General features: G+C 33.1%; 1 protein-coding gene across 2 annotated transcripts in view; it reads left to right on the plus strand.

Moving 5' to 3' along the window:
• LOC135846909 (neuromedin-K receptor-like) overlaps window positions 1–16976 on the plus strand; it is a 129939-nt gene extending 112963 nt beyond the window's left edge. For both annotated transcript variants that reach the window (XM_065366271.1, XM_065366270.1), the window contains 3 exons: window positions 11729–11829; window positions 15857–15947; window positions 16119–16976. In XM_065366271.1, coding sequence (XP_065222343.1) covers window positions 11729–11829; window positions 15857–15947; window positions 16119–16451 — 525 coding nt within the window. In that variant the 3' untranslated portion in view covers window positions 16452–16976. The remainder of the gene's footprint in view (window positions 1–11728; window positions 11830–15856; window positions 15948–16118) is intronic.
• The last annotated feature ends 5794 nt before the right edge of the window (window positions 16977–22770 follow it).

The raw sequence follows: 22770 nt of genomic DNA on the forward strand, positions 1-22770 counted from the left end.
AACCTATGGTGAAAATTTGAGCGCGATTGACACAGTAGCTTTCGCTCAGTGAAATAAAATATAAACTGTTCGGACTTCCCCCCACAATTGGGGGAAGTCAGAACATGCTAAACTTTGCAGAGGCGTAGATCACAAACGGAGCGTCCTAGAAAAATTGCATGGAAACAAAATTGTAGAGAATTTAATTCTCTTTGAGATCCCCTTCATCAGATTTTCACTAGGACGCACGGTTCGTCCGCTATATGCGAAAAACTAAGAAATAGAAAGTCTGTATTTTAGAACAAATTCAAAATAAGTTCAAAACAACAACAAAATACAATTGAACCAAAGACATCTAAAATGAAACTGAATCGTGAAAATTTTTATGCTGTGATGAAGTAGGGGTAGTACCCTCAAGTCACCTTTAGTGGCACTTTGGCAGATATAATCCTCTAGGCGCTAGAGCAAGTTTCTAACTTACCCTGAATTCCAACTTCCCCTGGTGCACCTTAAACAATTCAGACACCTTGGAGCGCTCGCTGATTAACAACAATGGTAGAGATCATAAAGAAATTAAATCGCGGATTGGAATATGGCAAAAAGTGCTTTCAATAACCTAGCCAAAATGTGCTGGGAAATCAAACAATGAAGCTAGGTCTGAGAAAGAGAATTATGAGATGCTATGTATGGACCATTCTGAAGTAGTCCTGTGAAACATGGACCATGAGTGCAGAATGCGAGAAGAAAGTATCCGCTTTCGAGATGTGGTGCTATCGAAGGCTACTACAGATCTCATGGAAGGACTTCATTACCAACAAGGAAGTATTAATAAGAATAGGAGAGGAGCAGAAAGTCGTAGTAGAAGATATCAAGAACAGAAAGCTAATGTATTTAGCACATAAAATACGAGAAAACGGTATTTTCATGCTAGTAGTACAGGGGAAAATTCAAGAAAGGAAAGAACGACAAGAGGGAGGAAACGATCAGAGCTGCTATAACAACAAATTCACCAGCGAACTCTCCCTGTAAGGCCATGAAAGAAACTATCAGGTATGCTAGAAACCAGCTAACATATAATGTATGTAGATGGAAGTATACGCTATCTCCTGTAAAGGAGTGTGACCACGACGACGACATATTAAAATTTGGTTTTTCGATTTTTTGTTCGTGCAATCTAAAAACGTGAAAAGATCTAGAAAATAGTAGAACATCATGTAATAGGCACGTGGGTATAGTTGGTAGGTACCATAGGTACTCGTATATCAATTTTCAATATTTTTCTCCCCTACATAAGTAGTGCATAAATATTTTAAAGCATCTTAAACAATTCAATTTCAACAAAAAAAATAAAATTTATTAAAAATTTTATACGAGCAAAGTAGATAGCTTTCCAGGAGCCATAACCAAAAAAAAAAAATTAAATTTGAACTTGACACCATTAGAAATAAATCATAAAAGATATGCCTCGCTTCTTGTTCATTTTTTCCCAATTCTCTCTTCTAGATTTTGAGGTTAGTGAAATTTGAACTCAACTACGATAAGCCATTTGGTTAGTAGGCTACGTGACCTTTTATATATATATTTTTATTATGATAAAATTACTCGAAAACTCGAGGCACCTTGCATCTCACCGTACGTTGGTAAGTATTCCTGAGCACTTTCAATTTCACTCAATAACGAAATATTGATTCAACTCGCTCTACAATTTTCTACGTTGGAAATTTCAAAATAGGCAATAAAAAAATGAATCTTACGGTATGCCTGTTTTCAATATTAAAAGGGATACGAAAGTTTGAAATAGCACACCTCTTTTAATATCTATAATATTAGTAAAAACTTTACGCGACCTTTTATTGAAGTACATATTTCATCAAAGCCCCATATACGAGTACGATAGATATGAATAGTCTTATTCTATCTCTTTCTAACTTATTTTTTTCATAATCGTATAAGATTTTTTCTTACAATAAACTACCCGAATCTCGTTCCCTCTCTCAACCTTATCCGATGTAAAAATAATTCCTACAATAAAAATGTCGGCTAGTTTTTCACTTCTATAAATATAGACCTTTATCAATAAAAGTAGTTCAGCACACTTTTCTTGAAACATTTGCCTTTATATTTGACCTTTGACCCGATAATAAAATCAAGATTACCCTTTGTTTTTATTATACAGTACTTATTTATACCTATACAGGCGTATCTATTTTTACCCCTTTTCGTGTCACACTGTCTGCACACGAAAATGGCAAAAATTCCTGCTGATTTGTTCAAACCCAAACGATTCCAACAAGTGATACCGCCTTATGCAATTCCTTTCCTGTTTTTTCATTTTCTTTTTTTTTCTTGGCATTTGTATTCTATACATTATACATACCTAATAAATGTAGTAAGTATAAAAGCCCAAAAGTCGTTTAAAGCATTGTGCAATTGTTAGTCGCAAAAGGGTTGTTTAAAAAGCAAATCCCATCCCACAATGTTTTTGCCTTCGTTGTAGCCGGTCTAATTAATTAACAAGTTGGTGTTACGTGTTGCCGACGTGTTAGGGGTAATGAGGGTTGACGTGCTTACTAATGAGCATTATTGTGAAGTTATTTCACAATAGAATTTGCCTCGTGGATATTTTCATTTGTTCAAACGTTTCAAACCAAACCAATAGGTAATACTTTTCTCACATATTAAAAATTTATCGTCGGCGATAAGGAAACCCATTTTAAAAACCTAATCAGACCTCCGCTTCGAATGGCAGAAAAAACGCCAAAATCCATCGTAACTATGGCCGGTCCGTTGAAATCAACCCTTCGTGATTATCGTATTTTTCTAATTCAGACATTCGATTTGTAAGACTAGAATTGTGTAACTAACTGTCATTAAACATGCGCCAAACGTTAAACGTATTCCAAATTGAAAAAATGCATCGAAAGTGTGAAAAGATGTTATTTCTTTTGTAATTCAGGACACGATTTCTTCTGGATTTTTTCAGTATTGCAAATCAGGGAGGAGGGGACTGGAGATGAGTAGGTATCCGATAGTTTTACAAATCTTCAGCCTTGAATCTTTTGACATTCTCACTCGAAGATATCCTTCGTAATAACTTTCAAAATAAACTAATTGATATTGCATACAATATTCTAAAATGAAAATTCCAAGCTGAAAAGATTTCGAAAATTCGCCTATGACTGTAAAATGTAAAATTTCATATTATTCATCGTTCAAAACGATCCACAGTCGCGGTTTGTATCATGTTCAACACTGTCGATTTGATTTAGAGGCCAAAAAATACATATACGAATACGAATACGAAAACCAAAATCCAAATATGTACGTTCCATGTCGAATAAGTTGCATAGACGATTCGCCGTAAAAACCACAATGCTGGAAGAGTTGAGACGCGTGGGTATGCAAAATATTTTACATGCATTTCGCGTAGGTTGGATTGTAGGTACGAGTATGTAGGAATGAAGGGAAATCGGTATAACCTCGAACTTTGACATCCGGACAATCTCGTGGTTTGATTTCATTAAAAGGTAATTCCTGCGAGATACGAATTCATTGTTCCGCTTGATGACCAAGTTCAGGTGACATGTCGTGGTTGCATAAGGGTTTTGTTGTAGATACCACCGACAATTGGGTTCTTTATTGTGAGAAAACGTAGACTAAAAATAGGGTAAGCTATGCGTACTTGACACATAAATCATACGGAAAAGGGGATCTACTACGATACCGCAATTTCTAAGTTAGACTAAGCGAATATTTTAACTTGGAGTTAAATATACCCGTATTTTATAAACGATGTCTCGTAATATTAATGTGGGCGTCGCGTTACGTAAACGACAAGATGCCATCGAATGATTAGCGAAAGAAAAGATAAAAGCGATTTGGAATATTGGTTCGAGCTATCTTCATTAATACAAATAAACCGTTTCTCTCTGGAGACGTTCATTCCACTCAACAAGTTGCCCCCATGTTTTCAAAATTGAAAATTAATCACCTCCGTACGTTCCGCGAAACAGTAAAAAGAAATGGAATCATGAAATTTATTATAATTTTGTGAGCTTTGTTTTAAAAAAATATTGATACGGGTTGTCTGGGAATTTATAATTACTTCTTGGACATTTTTTCTCTATTTCACATCTTGATTTTTCCATTTCTCGGTCGAGGAATAGTTTTCAAGTACCATCATGGTTCCCATCTTCAAAATGTGTTCAATATCAGTTGAAACATTTTTAGCCAGATTTTCCTTCGAACAAAGGGAAAATAACTTAAGGCTTATTTATCATCTATCATGATTTCAGGATTGAAGGTGAGACCACTCGCAAAATCTGTTTTGTGGTCTCAGAAATCCATTTCCATCGATTTTACACATGTTTGATTTAATTTTTTTTCCCCATTTTTTATACCGAACTATGATGGTCATATCATGCCAAAAGCATTTCAACTAAATTCACTCAAATTTGATATTTGAACTTGTTTTGACGTTGGATTGCAAGGGTTTCAGTAGGTATCACCTTGACTCAAAATTTGCAGATGTCAACATTTTCAGGAGGGATGGGTGGGATACCTATGTTGAAAAAGGTCAAAGAAGTTTAAATAGAAATCTGCAATTGATAAGAAATTATAAGTTATATGTAAAATATAAATATTCAAAAGTGAGCTTCCTACAGAAATAAAAATTTTTTTCGTACTTTTCTCCTCCAAACAACTTGTGTCACGCACCCTCCCCACTGACAAATTGACATTTTCATCAGGGGAGCACTCTCTAGATGTACGTGGGGGGGGGGGTGGAATTTTTAACCGTTTCCCATCCCCTTAACATGTTCAATAAGCGTATTTTTACACCTTTTTTAATCGTTTTTGATTTTTAGTCATCACTAGTGCTTCCCCAAATTGACCTAGTGAGCTGAAATTTGACGCGTACCAACTTCTGAAAGGTGCTCTAGATGTGACTTTTGTGATAGATTACCTTTGTACTAGAAATTGAAATTTATTGCCCAATGATTTCGTTTTATGATCCTAAATCCTATCCAATTGAATAATAATTTTCTATGTTGAAAACATTTTTCAAAAAAATCCACAAAATTAAAACTATCTTCAAAAAGGTTTAAAAACAGAATTTTTATGTTCTAGTTCAGAGTCATCAGTCATGTTTATGTCCAACATGTCAAAAACAGGGTGCAAACTGCGAAAATACTTACCAATATGGTTATGAACTGTAACACAGTGATTTTGGTTAATTTGATCACCAACAAGCACCAAGTGTTTTTTTTTAAACTGGAATTTCCAAAAAGTCGCTGGATACTCAAAAAGACTTGAAACCACCTGTAGTGGACTCTCATCATGGTGAAATCAAGGTGGAGAGTGAATTTCCATGATTGATGCTTTTTGATGACCCACTTGACCGATTGAACAACATTTTTCCAAAATCAGTTGTATTCCAGTTCGAAACTATACTGGTCAAATTCTGAAATTTTTACTCTTTGAAAAAACGTTAAAAATCATGTTTTCACGATTTCAACGAAGTAATGCCTCAGAATTTGACCCAAAAAAGCTCAATTATGAAAATTACAGGAAAAAATAGATGATAAATTATCGAGCACATGCTAGTGTGTTTCAAATGTAAAAGTAAATTCTTCAATTTATTTGAAAAAATATGCATAAACGCTTTTTTTAGGGGTGCCCAAAGTGGGGGGGGGGCTCTAAAAAAGGGTTCAAAATTACAAATATACAGGGAGCTTAATTAAACTTTTTCATCAAGATAGTTGAATTATACATCTCAAAACGTTGCGTTTGGCGCAAATCGCAGGTTTCTAATTTTCCAGGGGTTCCCAAAGCATTGAAATAACAAAAAATTGGATATGAGTACCAGCGCACAATTTTATTGAGCTGAAAACTTGGTAAGATAGAGGTCTTTCAGATACTAATGAACTGAAATTTTTTAGCGAGGTTCAAAAGGATAGATTCAAAATGGTGATTCCAAAATTTTCCCAAAATTAAAACTCTCCGAATTTCAGCCCCTGAGGGTCGAATATAGAAAAATCACCTTGCATGACGTTTATCGGGTTCAAAAGAATATTTGATGCTCGGAAAGTTTTTGAAAATAATACTCAGTAGTTCCTGAAAAAACAAAATTGATAAAATTGTCAATTTTAAGAACGAAAAATAACTTTTTTATCCAAAAATTCAGTTATCTGTCAACTATATGTATGAACCTACTTACCAGCATGCTAAAAATTTGAGAAATGCGTAAAAAAAAGTAGGTAAGTAAAAAAAAGAAAACTTGAAAATTCACACCACATAATACATTATTTGCTTTTCGACGCTACCTTACTAATAAACCACCACTCCAACTTGATTTTCTTCATTTAAACGAATCATTGACGTAGAATAATACGAAATGTAAACAAAGTGGATTTTTTTACTTTGCTCTTTTTTTTAGTGAGAAGTTTAAAATGAAAAGCAATTTACGTCTGAAAGTTTCCTGAAGAGTAAGATAATCAAAAAAGCTTATTTTTTACGCCTTTCGACATAATTAAAAAGCTCTTCACACGTAGAAGCCGATTAGGATGGAATTCTTACGCAGAGCGGAATGAGTTTACGAGTATAAAAACACCCAAATAAGCGAGCATCGAATGAATATTCAGCAAAACTACGTTGCACGAATTACTCGACGGACTTGAAGGCTTAAAAAATTATCATCTTTAAAACGCAATGGTTTACATTTACCCAGACTATATTATAATTTGCTAATCTGGTATAATTTTAAAAAGCATCGTGAAGATTTTCTCTCGGGTAGTTTCTTGGTTACCTTATATAGGGTTTCAGGTTCTGAAAAAAGCACCGTTCGCTGTATAACGTTCCGAGTATGAGATCTTCAAAAATTAGGTATACAGCATAAGTGGTGTTGAAAAGCTTGCGGACGTTGAGTACGCATTAATTTACATCAAAAAGCGTGAATTCTCGTTCAACGTACGTCAGATGCTTAAAAAGCGAGTAGGTCTATTCCACAAAATGAAATTATACCGTACGATCGTCGTAAAGGTTTTTCAGTTGTAGTGGTACAAACACGTGCTAAAATCTGTTTTATGATAATTGGTGGCCTGTTTTCAGAGTTTAATTTCACGATATACCTACAGCTACAGCAGCGTATCACCATGTGGTGAATTTTATACCTATCTAACTATAAAATCATCCCACTTGGTTCGACGAGTGTTACGCTGTTGTGGTTGAGCATTCTGCCATAGGTAGGTAAAGGTAAAGGTACCTACCACAAATATGACAGATGCGAAGTACTTACTCGTAGATAATTTTTTAATCATTTTCGTCTGCGGTTAACCAAAGTTTAAACTTGAATGTAGCTGCGATAATACATAGATAGAGGGTGTAATTTTGGTACATATTTTGGATGATCTTTATTTCAGAGGTTCGTAATATTTCTCTCCCAAATTTCGAGAAAAAAATCATAAATTTTTTTGAAAATCCATTCTACTGCTTAAAGACACGTGAGCTGTTTTTTTCCTTTGGAAGAAAATTCGTATCGTTTGAAGTTTAAATAAACGAAACGACTCGAACGCAGATAAAATTTATTAAAGGTTTTACAAATTTAATGAGCCACATCGCATCTAACAGTTCTACAGGAACGTTCCCCGAGGATTTTTTTGATTAATTTTTCCACTTGATACGGTCAAATGCCGACATTTCAGGGCACGAATTTTTCTAGTCTATCGACCTTTTTGAACTGGCATGGCGCGTCACTTTCATTAAAAACGCCTGGTATTTTAAAATTACAGTATTGACTTTTTAAATTGAAGTGGCGAATTTAAATTAGAAATTTCGTACGCGTTTGGACATTAATAAAAATTATTACGGGTTTAAAACCGACCCGCGACGCATTCTCTACGCAAAAGTGTTACGTTTCTTAATGAATTTGGCGTTTAATTCATTCGGTTGGGGACGTGGTGCGTCGACCTCGACCCTGAAAGCTGCAGATTAATAAAATCCCACTTGTGGAATCATCTTGGTAAAAAAAAATGTCAAAGTTTAAATTTTTTGTAGGCGTTGGAAAAAATTTTCACTTTTTGTCAAAAAATTACTTGAACTTGCGGTGACCTATTGCAATGGTAAATGTTTTGTAATTTAAAGGTAGGTAGATTCAGTTAGTTTTGCAAGTAATAGAGAAAAAGGAAAGAGAAGTTCGCGAATAAAACTTTTCAATTAAATTTTTGGGAAATTAATTCTTTTGCAAATTGTGCGATACCTACTCGAGTGTAAAACAAACTGGGAACACGATTCTATGAAATGAAATGCTTTTAAATTAACATGAATTCTATATCAGAAAACATTTTCACCTGTATGTAAATACCGCTTTCTTTCCTCTATAAAAATAATTAAGAGCAAGTGGCATATTGAGCGAACAATAATTTACACAGAGCGCCAATTTTTTTAAAAATTGGGCGGGAGATTCCATAAAAAGTCGTAGGAGGGCTTCAAAAAATTGCAGAAAAAATTTGAATATCTGAGTTGAACTATCACTTTTCTACCAAAAGGTTTCAAATTTTAAAATGTACATTGAAAGTCAAAAAAAGTTTTTTTTTTTTAATTTTTTTGTAGTGATGAGTTGTCATATTATATCCACTTACAAGAGAGAAGACACAGTTTTTGAAATTTTTCAATTTTTTTTTGCATGGCATGCAAATTTTTTGAGAAATTGAAAAAATTCAAAAACGGTTTGGTGTAATATATGACCAATTATCACAAAAAAACAATCAAAAAAGTTGATGTTTTTGATTTTCAATGTAAATTTTAAAATTTGAAACCCCTGTGGTCCCCACAACATTTCATGGGATCCCTCTCCAATCCTAAAAATAAAAAAAAATCAAATACGACCCATCCTAACCAACAACTTACCTTCTTTGAAAAAAAAAATTCTATAAAATCTTAATCTGTTCCGAAAAATCTCATATTTTAAGTAATGAAACTGGTACCAATTTTGAAGAAAAAAATATTGTCTACTAAGTATTTGATGAATTGCAAATAATAATGATAGCTAAAGCTATTTTTTATATCCGAATAGGTACGTAAGTATGACAAAAAAGATAATAATTCTGCGATCTGAATCATTTTTTGGCCATGATTCATGATTCATGATTTATATGTATCAATTATGACCCTTGTAGAACGAACTAGCACCTATAGATGGGTATTCAAAAAAAATCGCTAATGAAACTGGTGGTTTTCCCAAAAACCACTAATTTAACAATTATTAGTATGTACTTAGATCTATTGAAGAACGACTAGGTTTATTTTGAGCTCAAAGTCAATTAAAATAAATTTTAGCTGTGAAGATGTCTGGGGGGAGAGGCATTTTTGAAAAAGCAAATCGTTTATTTTTGGATAAACTCGTGTTTTGAAAATTTTTTCTTCTGAAATATTTTCCATTAATTTTATGCCGAAACTTCAAAAGATATAATTTCTGAAATTGGGAAAATATTCTGGAATATCTAAGGTGTTGCCAATTTTTGGAATTTCATTAAACTGAAAAAATTTGATCAGTTTATGATTATTTCCCTCGACTTTTGTACTTAAATGGCGATAATGACCAAAAAATTTTCCCTATTATTTTTCTACTAATAAATCATTGTCAAAATCAAAAATTATTCAAATGTTTCGTGATTCAAATCAATTTTCAGAATCAACGTTTTGTGAATCATGAATCACAAATAATTTTTGAAAATGTTTTTTTGAGTAAGTACTTATTTGCGATCAGTAGTTCCAATAATATTTTTCGTGATTTACTCAACCTTGATGTTTAATAAGTTGCCTGTTCAGTTCGCCGTAAATACGATGAAGGTATCTTTTAAAAATGGTGTTAAATAAGTTGCCTATCCTGTTTGCCGTAAATACGTAATTATTTATATGTAATATTTTGTTCTTATCATATCGAAGAATGCAGTGGAGTTTTTGAAGCGTTCCTTCCGACAAATTAATTTTCGAAATGGGATTTTAACACGTCCCAAGGAACATAGCAGCCTCCAACTTCTGTCAAAAGTTTTTTTGTTCAATGCTGAAAGCCAAATTTTTTATTATTTTTTTCGATCTAACCCAATAAATCTATCTTCTGAACACACGGTCAAAATACCAAAACATTGAAAATGGCGCGTGAAAAGTCTTATGATTGGGTTTTAGAGAGTTCAGAGTTCAAATTCACTTATGTATTTTTTTGATAATCGAGCTTTTAAGTCTCCAAACTTTCAAATTTTGAAAACACAATTTGAAAACTGACTAAAATGCAGCGTGACATGTCAATTTTCACCATCATATTCTTCATTTTTTTTTCAACTCAAATTTTCCAAATATTGTAGTTTTATTTTCTGCAGCGTAGGTACTCATTATATTTTCATTTTGTAACAAATTTTCAGATATGACGCGTAGGTACGCGTATTTTCATCAAAAAATGTAGAAAAAATATCATTTTCAAATAAAACCCCTAAATAGCTTATTTTTCAACGAACCTATTTGATTGGAAAAAGCGTCCAGTTATACCTATAAACTTAATACCATCAAGGCGGAAAAACTGGCGAAGAAAATTAATAATTATCTTTCATTTTCGAAGGCTATATAATTCTGAGGGGGGTTTCGAGAGGAAAAAAATCATCAACAGGATGAAATAAGGCCATAAAATAATTCGGTTATATACTACGTAGTAATACAGTAGTGGTTTGAGAAATAGAGCGCGGATACGTTGTGACATTTTAATTAAAATTTTTGAAGCTTTATTTGGCCAATTAAAGTAAAAACTGGAATTCGATCGTTATCTAATATGATGCTTTTTATTATATAACTTATGCCATGTTAATTTAGCAACCGATGTTAAATTTTTAATTACATTTTAATACCTGTATACTTGGTTTAAAATGAAAAGTTACTTTTGTTGATTGCCTAATATAAAATTTAAAGGCACTTATCCACTTGATGCTTTTGAACCCTTGCGATAAATAAAGACAGCAGTCTGTTTCATTGCTCACCAGAGCTACTATACGTCTACCGACCTAGTCTATACGCTGCTATGTAAACAAAAAAATTACTTTAGATATTACGCATCAATGAGTATTTCATTCAACCCCTCGTGGTGAAAATATTTCACTTATTCGTTTTTATTTAAGTACGAATCGGTAAACACGCGAGCTCTCACCTTCATCGCATCGCATCGACGACGATAAAAGCTCATCAAAATTCACCTATCGCCATCGCCACCACATCGCACGACAGTGAAAAACCATCCGGCTAAAACCGTATGCGATTAATTTACCTTCCTAACCTCCCGTAAGGTTATTTCGTTTTACTAAACTACCAGCTCAATTAAAACGATTATGGTAATTTTCTGATCGTGCAGGTTCCGTTTCTCGCATCTCCATAATGTATCTATCTTGTAGCCTTAAACGAGAGAAAACTTATAGAGAGAGACTAAATTGTTCGAGAGAATAATCCTTTACGCGTAGCTTGTTTATAAAATATCTTTTTAATTTATTCCGTATCATATTTACCTACTACCTATGGATACTGAAACGGATACATTGTTTTATAATCAATTCTACGATACTAAGTATTTGCATAGGATTATACGCGATTATTAAAATTCATACCCGATTGTGTAAATTGACCGTTAAAAAGCGTGATCCGCATTCAATTTCGTAGATATAATTTAGACTGTGTAAATATTTTTATCGTTTTGTCTTGTTTTTCAATGTTGCAGGTTATCAAGATGTTGGTAATTGTAGTAGCGTTGTTCGCATTCTGCTGGTTACCACTGCAAACTTACATGGTGTTGCAGGATATATTTCCTAGTATTAATAAGTAAGTACATATTTTCACATATGAAATTTATACTTGAGAACTTTTACCAATTATTAAACCCTAAACCAAATATGTAAGTAACTTTTTCAGGCTCACATTGAAAAAATCGATTCTTACTTAATGGGATGTTATGATGAATCAGTTTCTATAAGCTCTCCAGACCCATAGACTTTGAAATTCAATACCTAATATTTGGATTTCTCGCAAATTGGATAAATCTCATGACACTTTGATAGGGTTAATTTATGAGTGACTGAGAATTGAGATATTAATTTAATTACTCTGATGGGTGAGAACTGTGAGAAGGTTAATATAAATACTACCCTACCTAGGGAGGGAATATTTACCTAATGCCAAAATAGTGGTTATAGTCGTAGAGCTAGAAGTCATCCCAATTTAACTCTATGCATTAGATGTTAGACCAAATAACAACACAACCAACTTCCACGAATCATGTCAATATGATTTATTATTATAAAGTCAAACATGTTAAGAAGGATAAAAATATGAATAAAATAAGCTAAATCATTTTGTATTATAAATAAAGGCCGCCCTATTGACAAAAATTATGCGATAGCATGCTAAAACGCATGCTTTTATGCATAGCACAAGCACGTGTGATACAGGGCTTACAAATACCGTTTTACCAATACCGATTTTTAGACAGATGAAGTACCGATTTACAAAATACCGATAAAGATTTTATAACGGTATTAATACCAAAATACCAATACCAAAATAATTTTTGATGATATATTTTGGTATTGGTATTTTGTGGTATTTTGAATTTTTTGATTGATTATAAAATTATAAATAAAATATAACTAATAAATTACTCAGATTGAAAAACTTGTAAGTGATAATGATGAACCTTAAACTCCCAAATCAAGGTGTTTAAATAAAAAAAGTGTAATTTACAAAAAAAAATTAGAAAAATTTCTTTAATTTTGGCCTAAAAACACACTTTTTATTCGGTATTATATTGGTACAACACCAATACCAATACTAGATATGTAGGTACCGAAAAAAAATTTCATAAAATACCAAAATACCAATACCAAAATAACAACTGTATTGAAAATACCGAAATACCAATACCATCTTGGGTACTGAATGCTAAATACCAATAACAGGTACCAATACCGTTTATGTTTATTGGTGAACAGCCCTGCGCGTGAATTTAGACTTTTTTCAAAAAAAGCATGCGCTTCGGCCTGCGAATAGCATGCGTAAAAGCAATGTTGAAGCATGTAAAATGAAAGAAAAATTGAAAAAAAGTTTCTGCCCTGGATGGGAATTGAACCTAGTACCCGTGGTTTCAATGATTCCGCGTTACCTAACCAATTCGGCCACTACGCTTCTTGTAAAGAGAGGAGTTATTTCCTCATAAATGTTTGCACTTTTTGGACTTTGAAGAAAAATTAAAAAATTTAATAAGTTCACAACACACAAACATTTATGCGGAAATAACTCCACTCTTCGCATGCGGCGAAGTGGCCGAGTGGGTTAAGCAACGCAAAAACATTGAAACCGCGGGTCCCAGGTTCAATTTCTGTCCAGGGCAGAACATTTTTTTCAATTCTTCTGTTATTTTACATGCTTCAACATTGCTTTTACACATGCTATTCGCAGGCCGAATCGCATGTTTATTTTTGAAAAAAGTCCAAATTAACGCATTACGCATCAACATGCCTGTTTTTATGCATAATTTTGTCAATAGGGCGCAGTCTAAATTAGACGACTTGAGTTAATGACTTAAAACATAGTGGTCACTCGATGTATTCAAGCCAGTACCGGTGCCAGGATTTTTCCTTGGAGGGGGATAATTGGGTCAGAACCAAACAATTTTGCCGTCTCATTTTGGGGGGGGGGGTAAAATTAAGCTTCTCGGAGAGCAGAAATCAAATAAATACAGTTGGATAGTCAGAATTTCCTCAAGGAGGAGGCAAAACCAGATTTCTAGGCATGAAACATCAAAATTAGGAGTCATTTTCTGGAAACCTATCGTGATGTGTGGTGATTATATTATGAAAATGAAGGTAAAATTACTGCTCGAGCGAAGCGAGAGCGAAATTTTTTAGAAAAAATGGATCCGGAACAACAAAAAAAAGTTCACTTTTGCACGTTTTATTTCAAATTTTCGTTCGCAAGGGAGGACAATGGCCCCCTTCACTCTCTGGCCACGCCACTGAATAAATATGTCATTTATTTATTTAATTTTTAAAAAGAAGGGACCTCAGTGACTGAAATTTGCCTGCAAAGTATTATTCAAAGTAAATCGTGTACAAATATACCTATAATGTGGGCTTGAGAAGAAAAAGAAGGCTTCTTCTTCTCAAAAAATATGAAAAAAAATGAACATCGGTTTGTAATCGGCATCCATCTCAGTGAAACAAGAGCGCAAAAATGCTTGGAAAATTCCCACTTTATAGCATCAAAATTTTTTCCAAAAAAGTTGGCCTCTTGGGGGGGGATTATCACCCAAATCCCCCCCCCCCCTTAAAACCGGCACTGATTCAAGCACCACTATTTTAATCAAAGATGGTGAATCAAAGGTCATCAGGTCATCACACAGATATAATACGTTCCCTACACTTATAATATTTGTGGATAAAGCGCTTATTGCTCAGTATCCATGAATATTTACATCATTAAGATGGAGCTAAGGATAAATAGAATGGTGATGATCAGTTACCACTTACCAAAAACCAAAACTGTCCATATTTTCTGTCTCTTTCGCAGGTGTCATTAATTTGGAGTCAACAAACAAGTGTTGCACTCTGGCGGTGAAATGCATGAAATACGTGTTATCATGCTGAAAGGGGGACATTTCCATACTCACCCACGCTTACACACACGCACACTCGACCAATTCTCTACAAAATGACATCAAAATGTCCCCCTTTCAGCAAGTCGATGGTGGCGCCGCCACGAGATGTCAACACCAAATACTAAACACGTCAACACCAAATACTAAACACGGCAACAGAAATATACTTAATACACGAAGCTCCTTTTTGACTAGGAGCATTATCGATGCTGCAGAAGATCAATTAAAACATCCAATGTACCACAATGTTAAAAAATATTACCTAATTTAAATTACGTTATAATCAGAAATTAACCACTTGGTTAAGTGGGCAAAATCAGGGAAGAGGGGAGACCTCTCCTGCCTATACATCTGTGTAATTATTTTCATCTTGACAAAGCACTGATGAGCTCAAGATATCAGCGCCAAGTGAAGATCCTCTCTTACACCAAGCACCATGATGGTACATAACTTGGTCTAAGAGAGGATGTTCATATAGTTCCCATGTTACCTACATATATTTCCAGTTACATATAAGAAAGGTTCTAATAATAACTACGAATGTAGTAAGGCCATATCTCACCATATCATATGCCCCCTGGGGGGTTTACTCAATTGAGCAAAAATCAGGGAAAGTCATGGATCATGAAAAATAGTGAGAGATAAGCCTTAACCCCCCTCCTTATCCTAATGAGACTATAGCTCACCCCTGTCCATGCTTCCAGTTACATGTAAGTGTAAGAAAGGTCTAATAATAACTACTAACGTAGTAAGACCATATCTCACCATATCAACTTTTTCAAAAATACAAAAAATCATGAGCCAATTTTGGGCTCAAAATTCTTCAGAAATGCTCAAAAAATATTTTTGCCAAAATATTTGAATTTCCTGCAAAATTCTAAATCATTTAAGTAGATAAATCGCATGACACTTTTTCAAAAATACCAAAAATCATGAGCCAATTTCGGGCTCAAAATCTTTCAGAAAATCTCAAAAAATATTTTCACCAACAAATTAATTTTTTATTCTAAAAATTTCCCCTTTTCAAAAATCCAAAAACCTCAAGTTTCGAGTCCCCAATTTTTTCTTATGACCACTTTCCCATTCTCCTCCTATTTTGAAAACTTTGTGTTCGATTTGACTTTTTTTTCTTTCTTTTCGTTCATTTCATTAAAAAATATTATGTTATGCACTTTTTGATTTTTGATTTTTTTTCAGGTACAGATACATCAACATTATATTTTTCTGCTGTGACTGGCTCGCGATGAGTAATAGTTGTTACAACCCGTTTATTTATGGTATATATAATGTAAGTACAGTTAAATTGATGTATTTTGAGCATATAACGACATAATTGATATAAGTAGTCCTATTACCAACGAGGTATCAGCTGTTTATTAAGTCCCATTTTCCAGGAGCTCAATTTTCATATCAGTCATAATTTCACCTCCGTTATACGTATGCATTACTTATTTTTCAGGAAAAATTCAAACGCGAATTCCAACAAAGATTCCCATTCAGATCACGTAAATGGAGATCATCAACAGTTGAAAGTATAGAAACAGAAAAAACATTAGTGGCTGGAAGGCCGTCGGTCCGCTCAACAACTACAACTATCGATTGGCGATCGAACAATTTCAATAATCGATCCACATACGGTCGAAATAACATTAACGATAATTATTTAAACGTGAAAAATACTCGAAAAAATCCTAAATACAAAGACAAAGACATGTACGTGTTACAATCTGCTCGAGGAGGCACAATGGTGCGATGTGCTAGTGAATCCGAATACGAAGAATTGTGCTTATAAATTATTATTACCTATATTGTATATTTTTCTGTTTTGTTTTGTGAATTTTTGTTTCAATTTCTTTTTCTTTTTTTAAACGGCGATGCTCTCCATTGCTTTCCTTTTCTGTCTTTAATTTTTTTTGTCAACGTTACTTTTTAAAAATTTCTAGAAGGTTGTTAGGTGAAATTGATGAAAAAAATTACGTTTTTTAAATGTAACTAGGTACCTATAATGCGATAATTCGCCAAATTGTGGTATTTTTTAACTGTACTATACATGTATTTCTTCCTTTATACGCGTGAGCTCATGTGGATGATCTGTTGTATTCGTATTAACGAATCATCTGCAATTTAAATGTTTTTGTAAAATGGCGAGTAAAAGACATATTCCTGCATTCGAAGTCACTCCAACGATGAACAAGCAAAGTTTAATTTAAATTCAATTTTTTTTTATATACGATGTTAAGCCAGCCGAAGTATAAAAATTTGTTTGTGTTATTTTTAATATTTTGTTGTATTACAAAATAAAATTTCAAGAATTCGATAGGATTGAATTTCTTTTTATCATACTGCTGTTATCTGATATGTCATCTCTCTGCGTAGCATTGAAATTTTCACGAGGCTGTTTATTATATTTTGAACAAGTACACATCAAAGAACAGAACAACGAATAAAGTTTGAATTTTGCAAAGGAAATAAATCAAGATAAGTCATTCAATAGCAATGTTTCCTTTCAAGATATAAAGACACATTCGTTGAAATTTTCAAACTTTCAGTACCTTCCTATATAGGTGAAATATCTATTTCGTATAGAAAAACTATCGTTCACTGAAAATTGACAAAGATGCACAGTTTTTTTTCGCGATATAGGTACAAAAATATTTATCAACGCTGTAAAAAATCTTTAAATCTGTCATACTTATGGATGTTATTTTTTTGGTGCGTTTTCGAATTACGTGCTCGAAGCTTGAAGTAAAAAAGCGATGAAATAATTCAGCAAGACAGTTTTTCAAAAGATTATCTGAAACTCGTTAAAAACCTGCCACAATAAAATAGTAAACATCAAAACTTTTATCGCATCATATAAAGGTGATGTGCGTGCTATATAAGTTTTAACCTTCAAAACATTTCGCTTTAAGACCTAAGGATCTCAATTTTTTTCTTTTATAAAATGTTGCATGTCCGGATTGACCATAGGAGTTTAAATTCAGAAACGAATGATGGAAATTTTGATGTGAGATTTTATGCTGTAGTGCTCTCTATGGGAGTACTAGATTTTTTTGGTTGGTGGTTTTTGTTCAATTTTCTATAGAGGGTGTGAAAATTGTGGGAACATTTTTCATTAGTGAGAGTTTTCAATGACAGAGCGTGCTCATAAAATTTCAGGTGCCGAAATTTTTTTTACTTCCAACGAATTTTTAAAAATTCAAATTTGGGGCAAACATTGGAAAAAGTCAGAATTTTACCAAATTGACCTGGAACGTTTAAGTTTAGTTTGTAACCTATTTTTGATCGCCCGAGTCGATTGGTGATGGTTATGAACCGTTCTGGAGGCTCCAAAAATTTTGTGTATTATCCAGTTTTTGAAAAAAAAAAGAAAAACGTGGTAAGTTGGGCGAAAATAAAATTTATCACCTATAAACTATCTTTGTAACTCTTTCAATCGATTTATGTAAATTTAGGTATTTTTGAAAAGATGCAAAAAAAACAAAATCTACTGGAGGCTTCAGAATGGTTTGAAACCATCGACTCGAGAGATTCAAAATGTGGGATAAACAACATTTTCAGCTTTTTTCCTTTGCACATTCGTGAAAGATGAATATTTCAGTAGAAAAAAAAAATGATCAAAGCAGAGGGAATTTTGGATTTGAACTGACACAAAAATATTTTGAAAATGTGTGCCTAAATCGATCGAAAAAGCTACAAAACTGATAAATCCAACCTTCTAGGTTCTGAATTTCATTTTTACAGCATTTTTTTAAAAACTGAAAAATCCGAAAATCCGCTGGAGGTTTTAGAACTACGAGTACGTGAAACCATCATCAATCGACTCGAGAGGTCAAAAATAGGGTTCGAACCAAGCTTTAGCTATCTAGGTCAATTTTGGAATTTCTCTATTTTTTTCCATTCTTGGCCCAAAGAATTTTTAAAAATCCGCCAAAAATCGAAAAATGAATTTTAGCTCCTGTGCTCAGAAGTGCACATTGTAACATCGAGAAGAAGAAATTCGTTACTTAATCGCTCTCTATTCCAAATACAACGAAAACAGTACAATTTCAACGAACACAAGTTCACCACAAGATATCGCTGAATTCGTTTTATCAATGTTTCGTAAATCTTTAACGTTCCACCAGAAAGAGCCACCACATTATCTTGATACAACTTGCTCATTCAAACCTTGACCAAAGATTATACTTCCAGCACCAAGTATAGGGTACGAATAAATGCTTTAAGGGTGTCAGCTAATCGTTAAAGGGTTAAAGCAGATTTAACTGACCTTCACTAAACTAAATCCTGCGATATAACAAGATCATCCGTGTGTTTTTTTCACATTTGTATCCATTCTACAGCAATCGTATAAATTTAAAAACATGCCTACCAGAAATATATTTTTTATCGCCAAAATGTCAGACTATTTTTATCATAAAAAATAAATATACCTACCTCGCAGAACAGACAAAAAAATAATTAAATATTATCGAAATCGTAAAAAAAAAATATTCGAAACAAGCGAAACAAAACGTGTTGTACCAATAAAAAATTTATTATGTTTTTCGCGAAATTTCATAATTGCGAAATACTCGTAAAGTGTTTCGAATGAAACAAAAGATATGAAAAAATAAATAAATAAATATCAGAATAAATAAACAAAAACGAACATCAAACTCTGCCAAATCGTCGTGTGTTGTGTACGCCGATACGGAAATTTTGCCATTTGCCAAAATTTTCATCTACAATATAAGGAATGATGAAGAAGAAAAAAAGTTAGGTGGAGATATCATGACTACGAATTGAAATAAGATGAAAAATTACTTTCACATGTCTACTTTCCGGAACACTTTGCCTTTACTCGGAATTTACACTTACACTATGGGATATTTTTTTTTGTATTCGTGTTGTCATATTTTTCTTAGTGTTTGTGTTTTGGCCAAAGGATTATTTTAAGGTTAAGGATTTTGAAAAAATATACCCCTGTACGTGGGTTTCCTTTACTTATAAATATGTTTTTACGTAAAGTGTTTTTGTATTGGTTGCCAAATAGAACAGTTATGCGATTTATTACCGAAGTATTTAGATTTAAATGTTTCCTTCCAGCACAGTGTTTCATATTTGGAAATTTTTTAAAAATTGAATCGAATCAATTTAAAATGAATCAAATTACCTCTTAGATTAATTTTATATAAAATAAATCAAATTAGTTATACCTATTTTTAAATGAAATAAACTCATTTGGAACAAATTTAATTAGGATAATTCAAGTTTACATTTTCTTATTTTTCGATGATTTTTTTTTTTAAACAATAAACTTCGAGTTTCGAGAAGCACTTAGCTCCTTCAATTCACGAGATAGGCAACCAGTCATAAATGAAGTTTTTTTGTTCGCCTCCTCCATTAATATCTATACTTAGTTGAATTTTGCAGGCTTGTCAAATAAAAAAAAAATCCGATCAAGGTAACGGTTAAAAATTTAACAAGCAATTCAAAATTTAGGTTGAAGGTTACGGTGAAGGTTATTTATTTTTTAAAGTTACGGTCAAGGTTCAGTTTCAGGTTATACGGTTATTGGTGATCATTTTTATCGGTTAATGTTGCAGTTTTTGGTGGTAATTTTTCAAGTTGTGGTTAAAATTTTGGTTAATGGTTAAAATTACAGTTGAAAATTTGAAAATTTCTAAAACTTTTCTCTCAGTTTGAAATTTTGAAGTTTAAAATTGAAAAACTGACAACATTTAAATTCAAAATTTTACAATTTCTTTAAGAAACAATTTTTCTTCATCTTTAATCATTAAAATATCATTTAAGATCGAGTCTGAACAGTTTAATGACTGATGAGTATGATGCAATTGATGCAACTACTAACTACTAAGTATAATAGTTTCAAAGTGTTTGAACTTTCAATTCGCGTTTTTTTATTTCATCTTTTGATCACTTTTTCAATTAAGATTTCAAATCACTAAAAATCACATTGAAAAAAACCACAGATAAAAAGAATTGAAAAAACAGCACTTTACAATGATTTTTTCATTTCTATCTGATTTTTTTCTTTAAAAAATTTCGGTTATGGTTACGGTTAAGGTTCATTTTGATATCAGAAAACTGTTACAGTTATGGTTATATGGTTGGTGATATTTAAAAAAAAGTTTTTTTTTTAGTCGAGGTTAATTTTTTTGGTCAATTTACCAGTTAATTTGCAGTTACAATTAATGGTTAAAAACCAGTTAACAAGCCTGGAATTTTGGAAGATGATTTCCAAAACATCCATATACTTAATAAGAATAAGACAACAAATGAAAGTGAGTGCATGCTTGTATAATTCAACGACAGTTTGAAGAACATTTGTGGGATGCACACAGAACGGGGCCATTAAGTACCTTCATAATAAGATGAGTTAGATCGACTCAAGCAATAAATCAACACGTTGTTACTTTAATAAGTTCATTTAAAGCAGTTTATATCCCTTTCTTACAGTATCGGTTCATGATGATTATTTACATCTTACTAAAGCTAATAAATTTTCAGTTGCCAAAGTTTAATTCAGCACTTTCTAGAGTGATTTCAGTGTGCTGAAGAAAAACTAACTTCTGCATGTTGGAGAAATTGATTTGGGAGGTTGACTCAAGATTTAACACTTTTATGAAAACCTTGCCAATAAACGGGTTATTTCAGAAATTTTCAAAAATTCACCAAAATTTGAAAGATGTGGCCTTTTTGAGTACCTTTGAACGCCTTCTGGCCTCAAAAATGCCTTTCGCATCTACCAACACTTCGTGGATATGATTTTGAGATTTTGACTTTGTAATTTTCCACCTAGATGATATCTTAATTTTCTCCAAAGATGAAGAAGAGCACCTGAAGCACCTCAAACTCATCTTCGAGCACCTGTGCAAATATGGTCTCACTATCCATTCAGCTGAATGCCAGCTTAGCCAGAGAGAGGTTACCTTCCTCAGACACACCATAACGGCAGAGGGCATCCTCCCAAAACAAAAAAAAAATGTTGAAAAAATTCTCAACTTATCTACACCAAAAACAATCGCAGAACTCACTACCCACTTCAATGAACGATTTGCTCATAAGTTGCACTAAGAAACACAATAAAACTCCAGTTAAATGGAGTGGCCACGCTCTTACCGCATAAGCTGAGTGTAAAAAACATTATGGCAAATGCAATACTTCTCACCATACCCAACCTCAAATTACCTCTACAACTCACCATGGACGCATCTGACACTTGGATCGGAGCCGTGCAGGAGCAAATTCAGCCAGACGGAGTTCTAGGGGTTTATTCAGCAAAATTAAACGAATGTCAGCAAAATTATCCTACCAACAATCACAAACTTCTGGCCATTCACGAAGGATTTACTACATTTTTGCCAATTAATTGAAGGTCATCCAAATTTTACAGGCAGCTGAAAATTTGCTTCCAAGGTATGGGTGACATGAACTTCAAATTATTCAAATTTTAACCAAATCTGTGAAAACAAGTAGACAAGGTTACCTTGTAAGTAGATGAAATTTCAGGATGAGTGATGATGACAATGTTTCCCAAAACTCGTAAGTAATTTGTTTAAATTTGCTGTACAATTTGAATTAAAATCATATTCCCCCCTATTTTATAGAAAAGAAGATGGAAAAATTAACTAAAACTCATAACTCTTTGCTTCAATCAAGATTTTAAATATGACTCCTGCATCACGTAATAAAATCTACACCTACCTATGTAGTACCTACTTGTATACTAACTATGCAATAAGTACCCATACTTACCTGCTGCAGAGGAGAATTAGGCACTACACGTCACACGATGCTTTTTGACAATTAAACCATTAAATTTACTCTTTGACGAAGCGAAGGCGTGCCGAGTAATGTTAATTATAAAATTCCATTCGCAGATGAAATTACACAGCAAACAAAACAATACCTAGTTGAAGATGTAGGTACCTCTACCTACATAGAAAAATAACTCGCAACAATTGTTTCATCTCATTACAGGGGGTTGTAGTCAATTCTTAATGATACCAAAGCGCTACGTATGTAGTGTAATTAAAACAAACAACAGCTTTTAAAGTGTGCTGTTCACTTTTGAAATTATGAGACTCACTACAAGGTACAGCTGC

This window comes from Planococcus citri, chromosome 5 (genome assembly GCF_950023065.1).
Source record: "Planococcus citri chromosome 5, ihPlaCitr1.1, whole genome shotgun sequence".
NCBI classification, from domain to species: Eukaryota; Metazoa; Arthropoda; class Insecta; order Hemiptera; family Pseudococcidae; genus Planococcus; species Planococcus citri.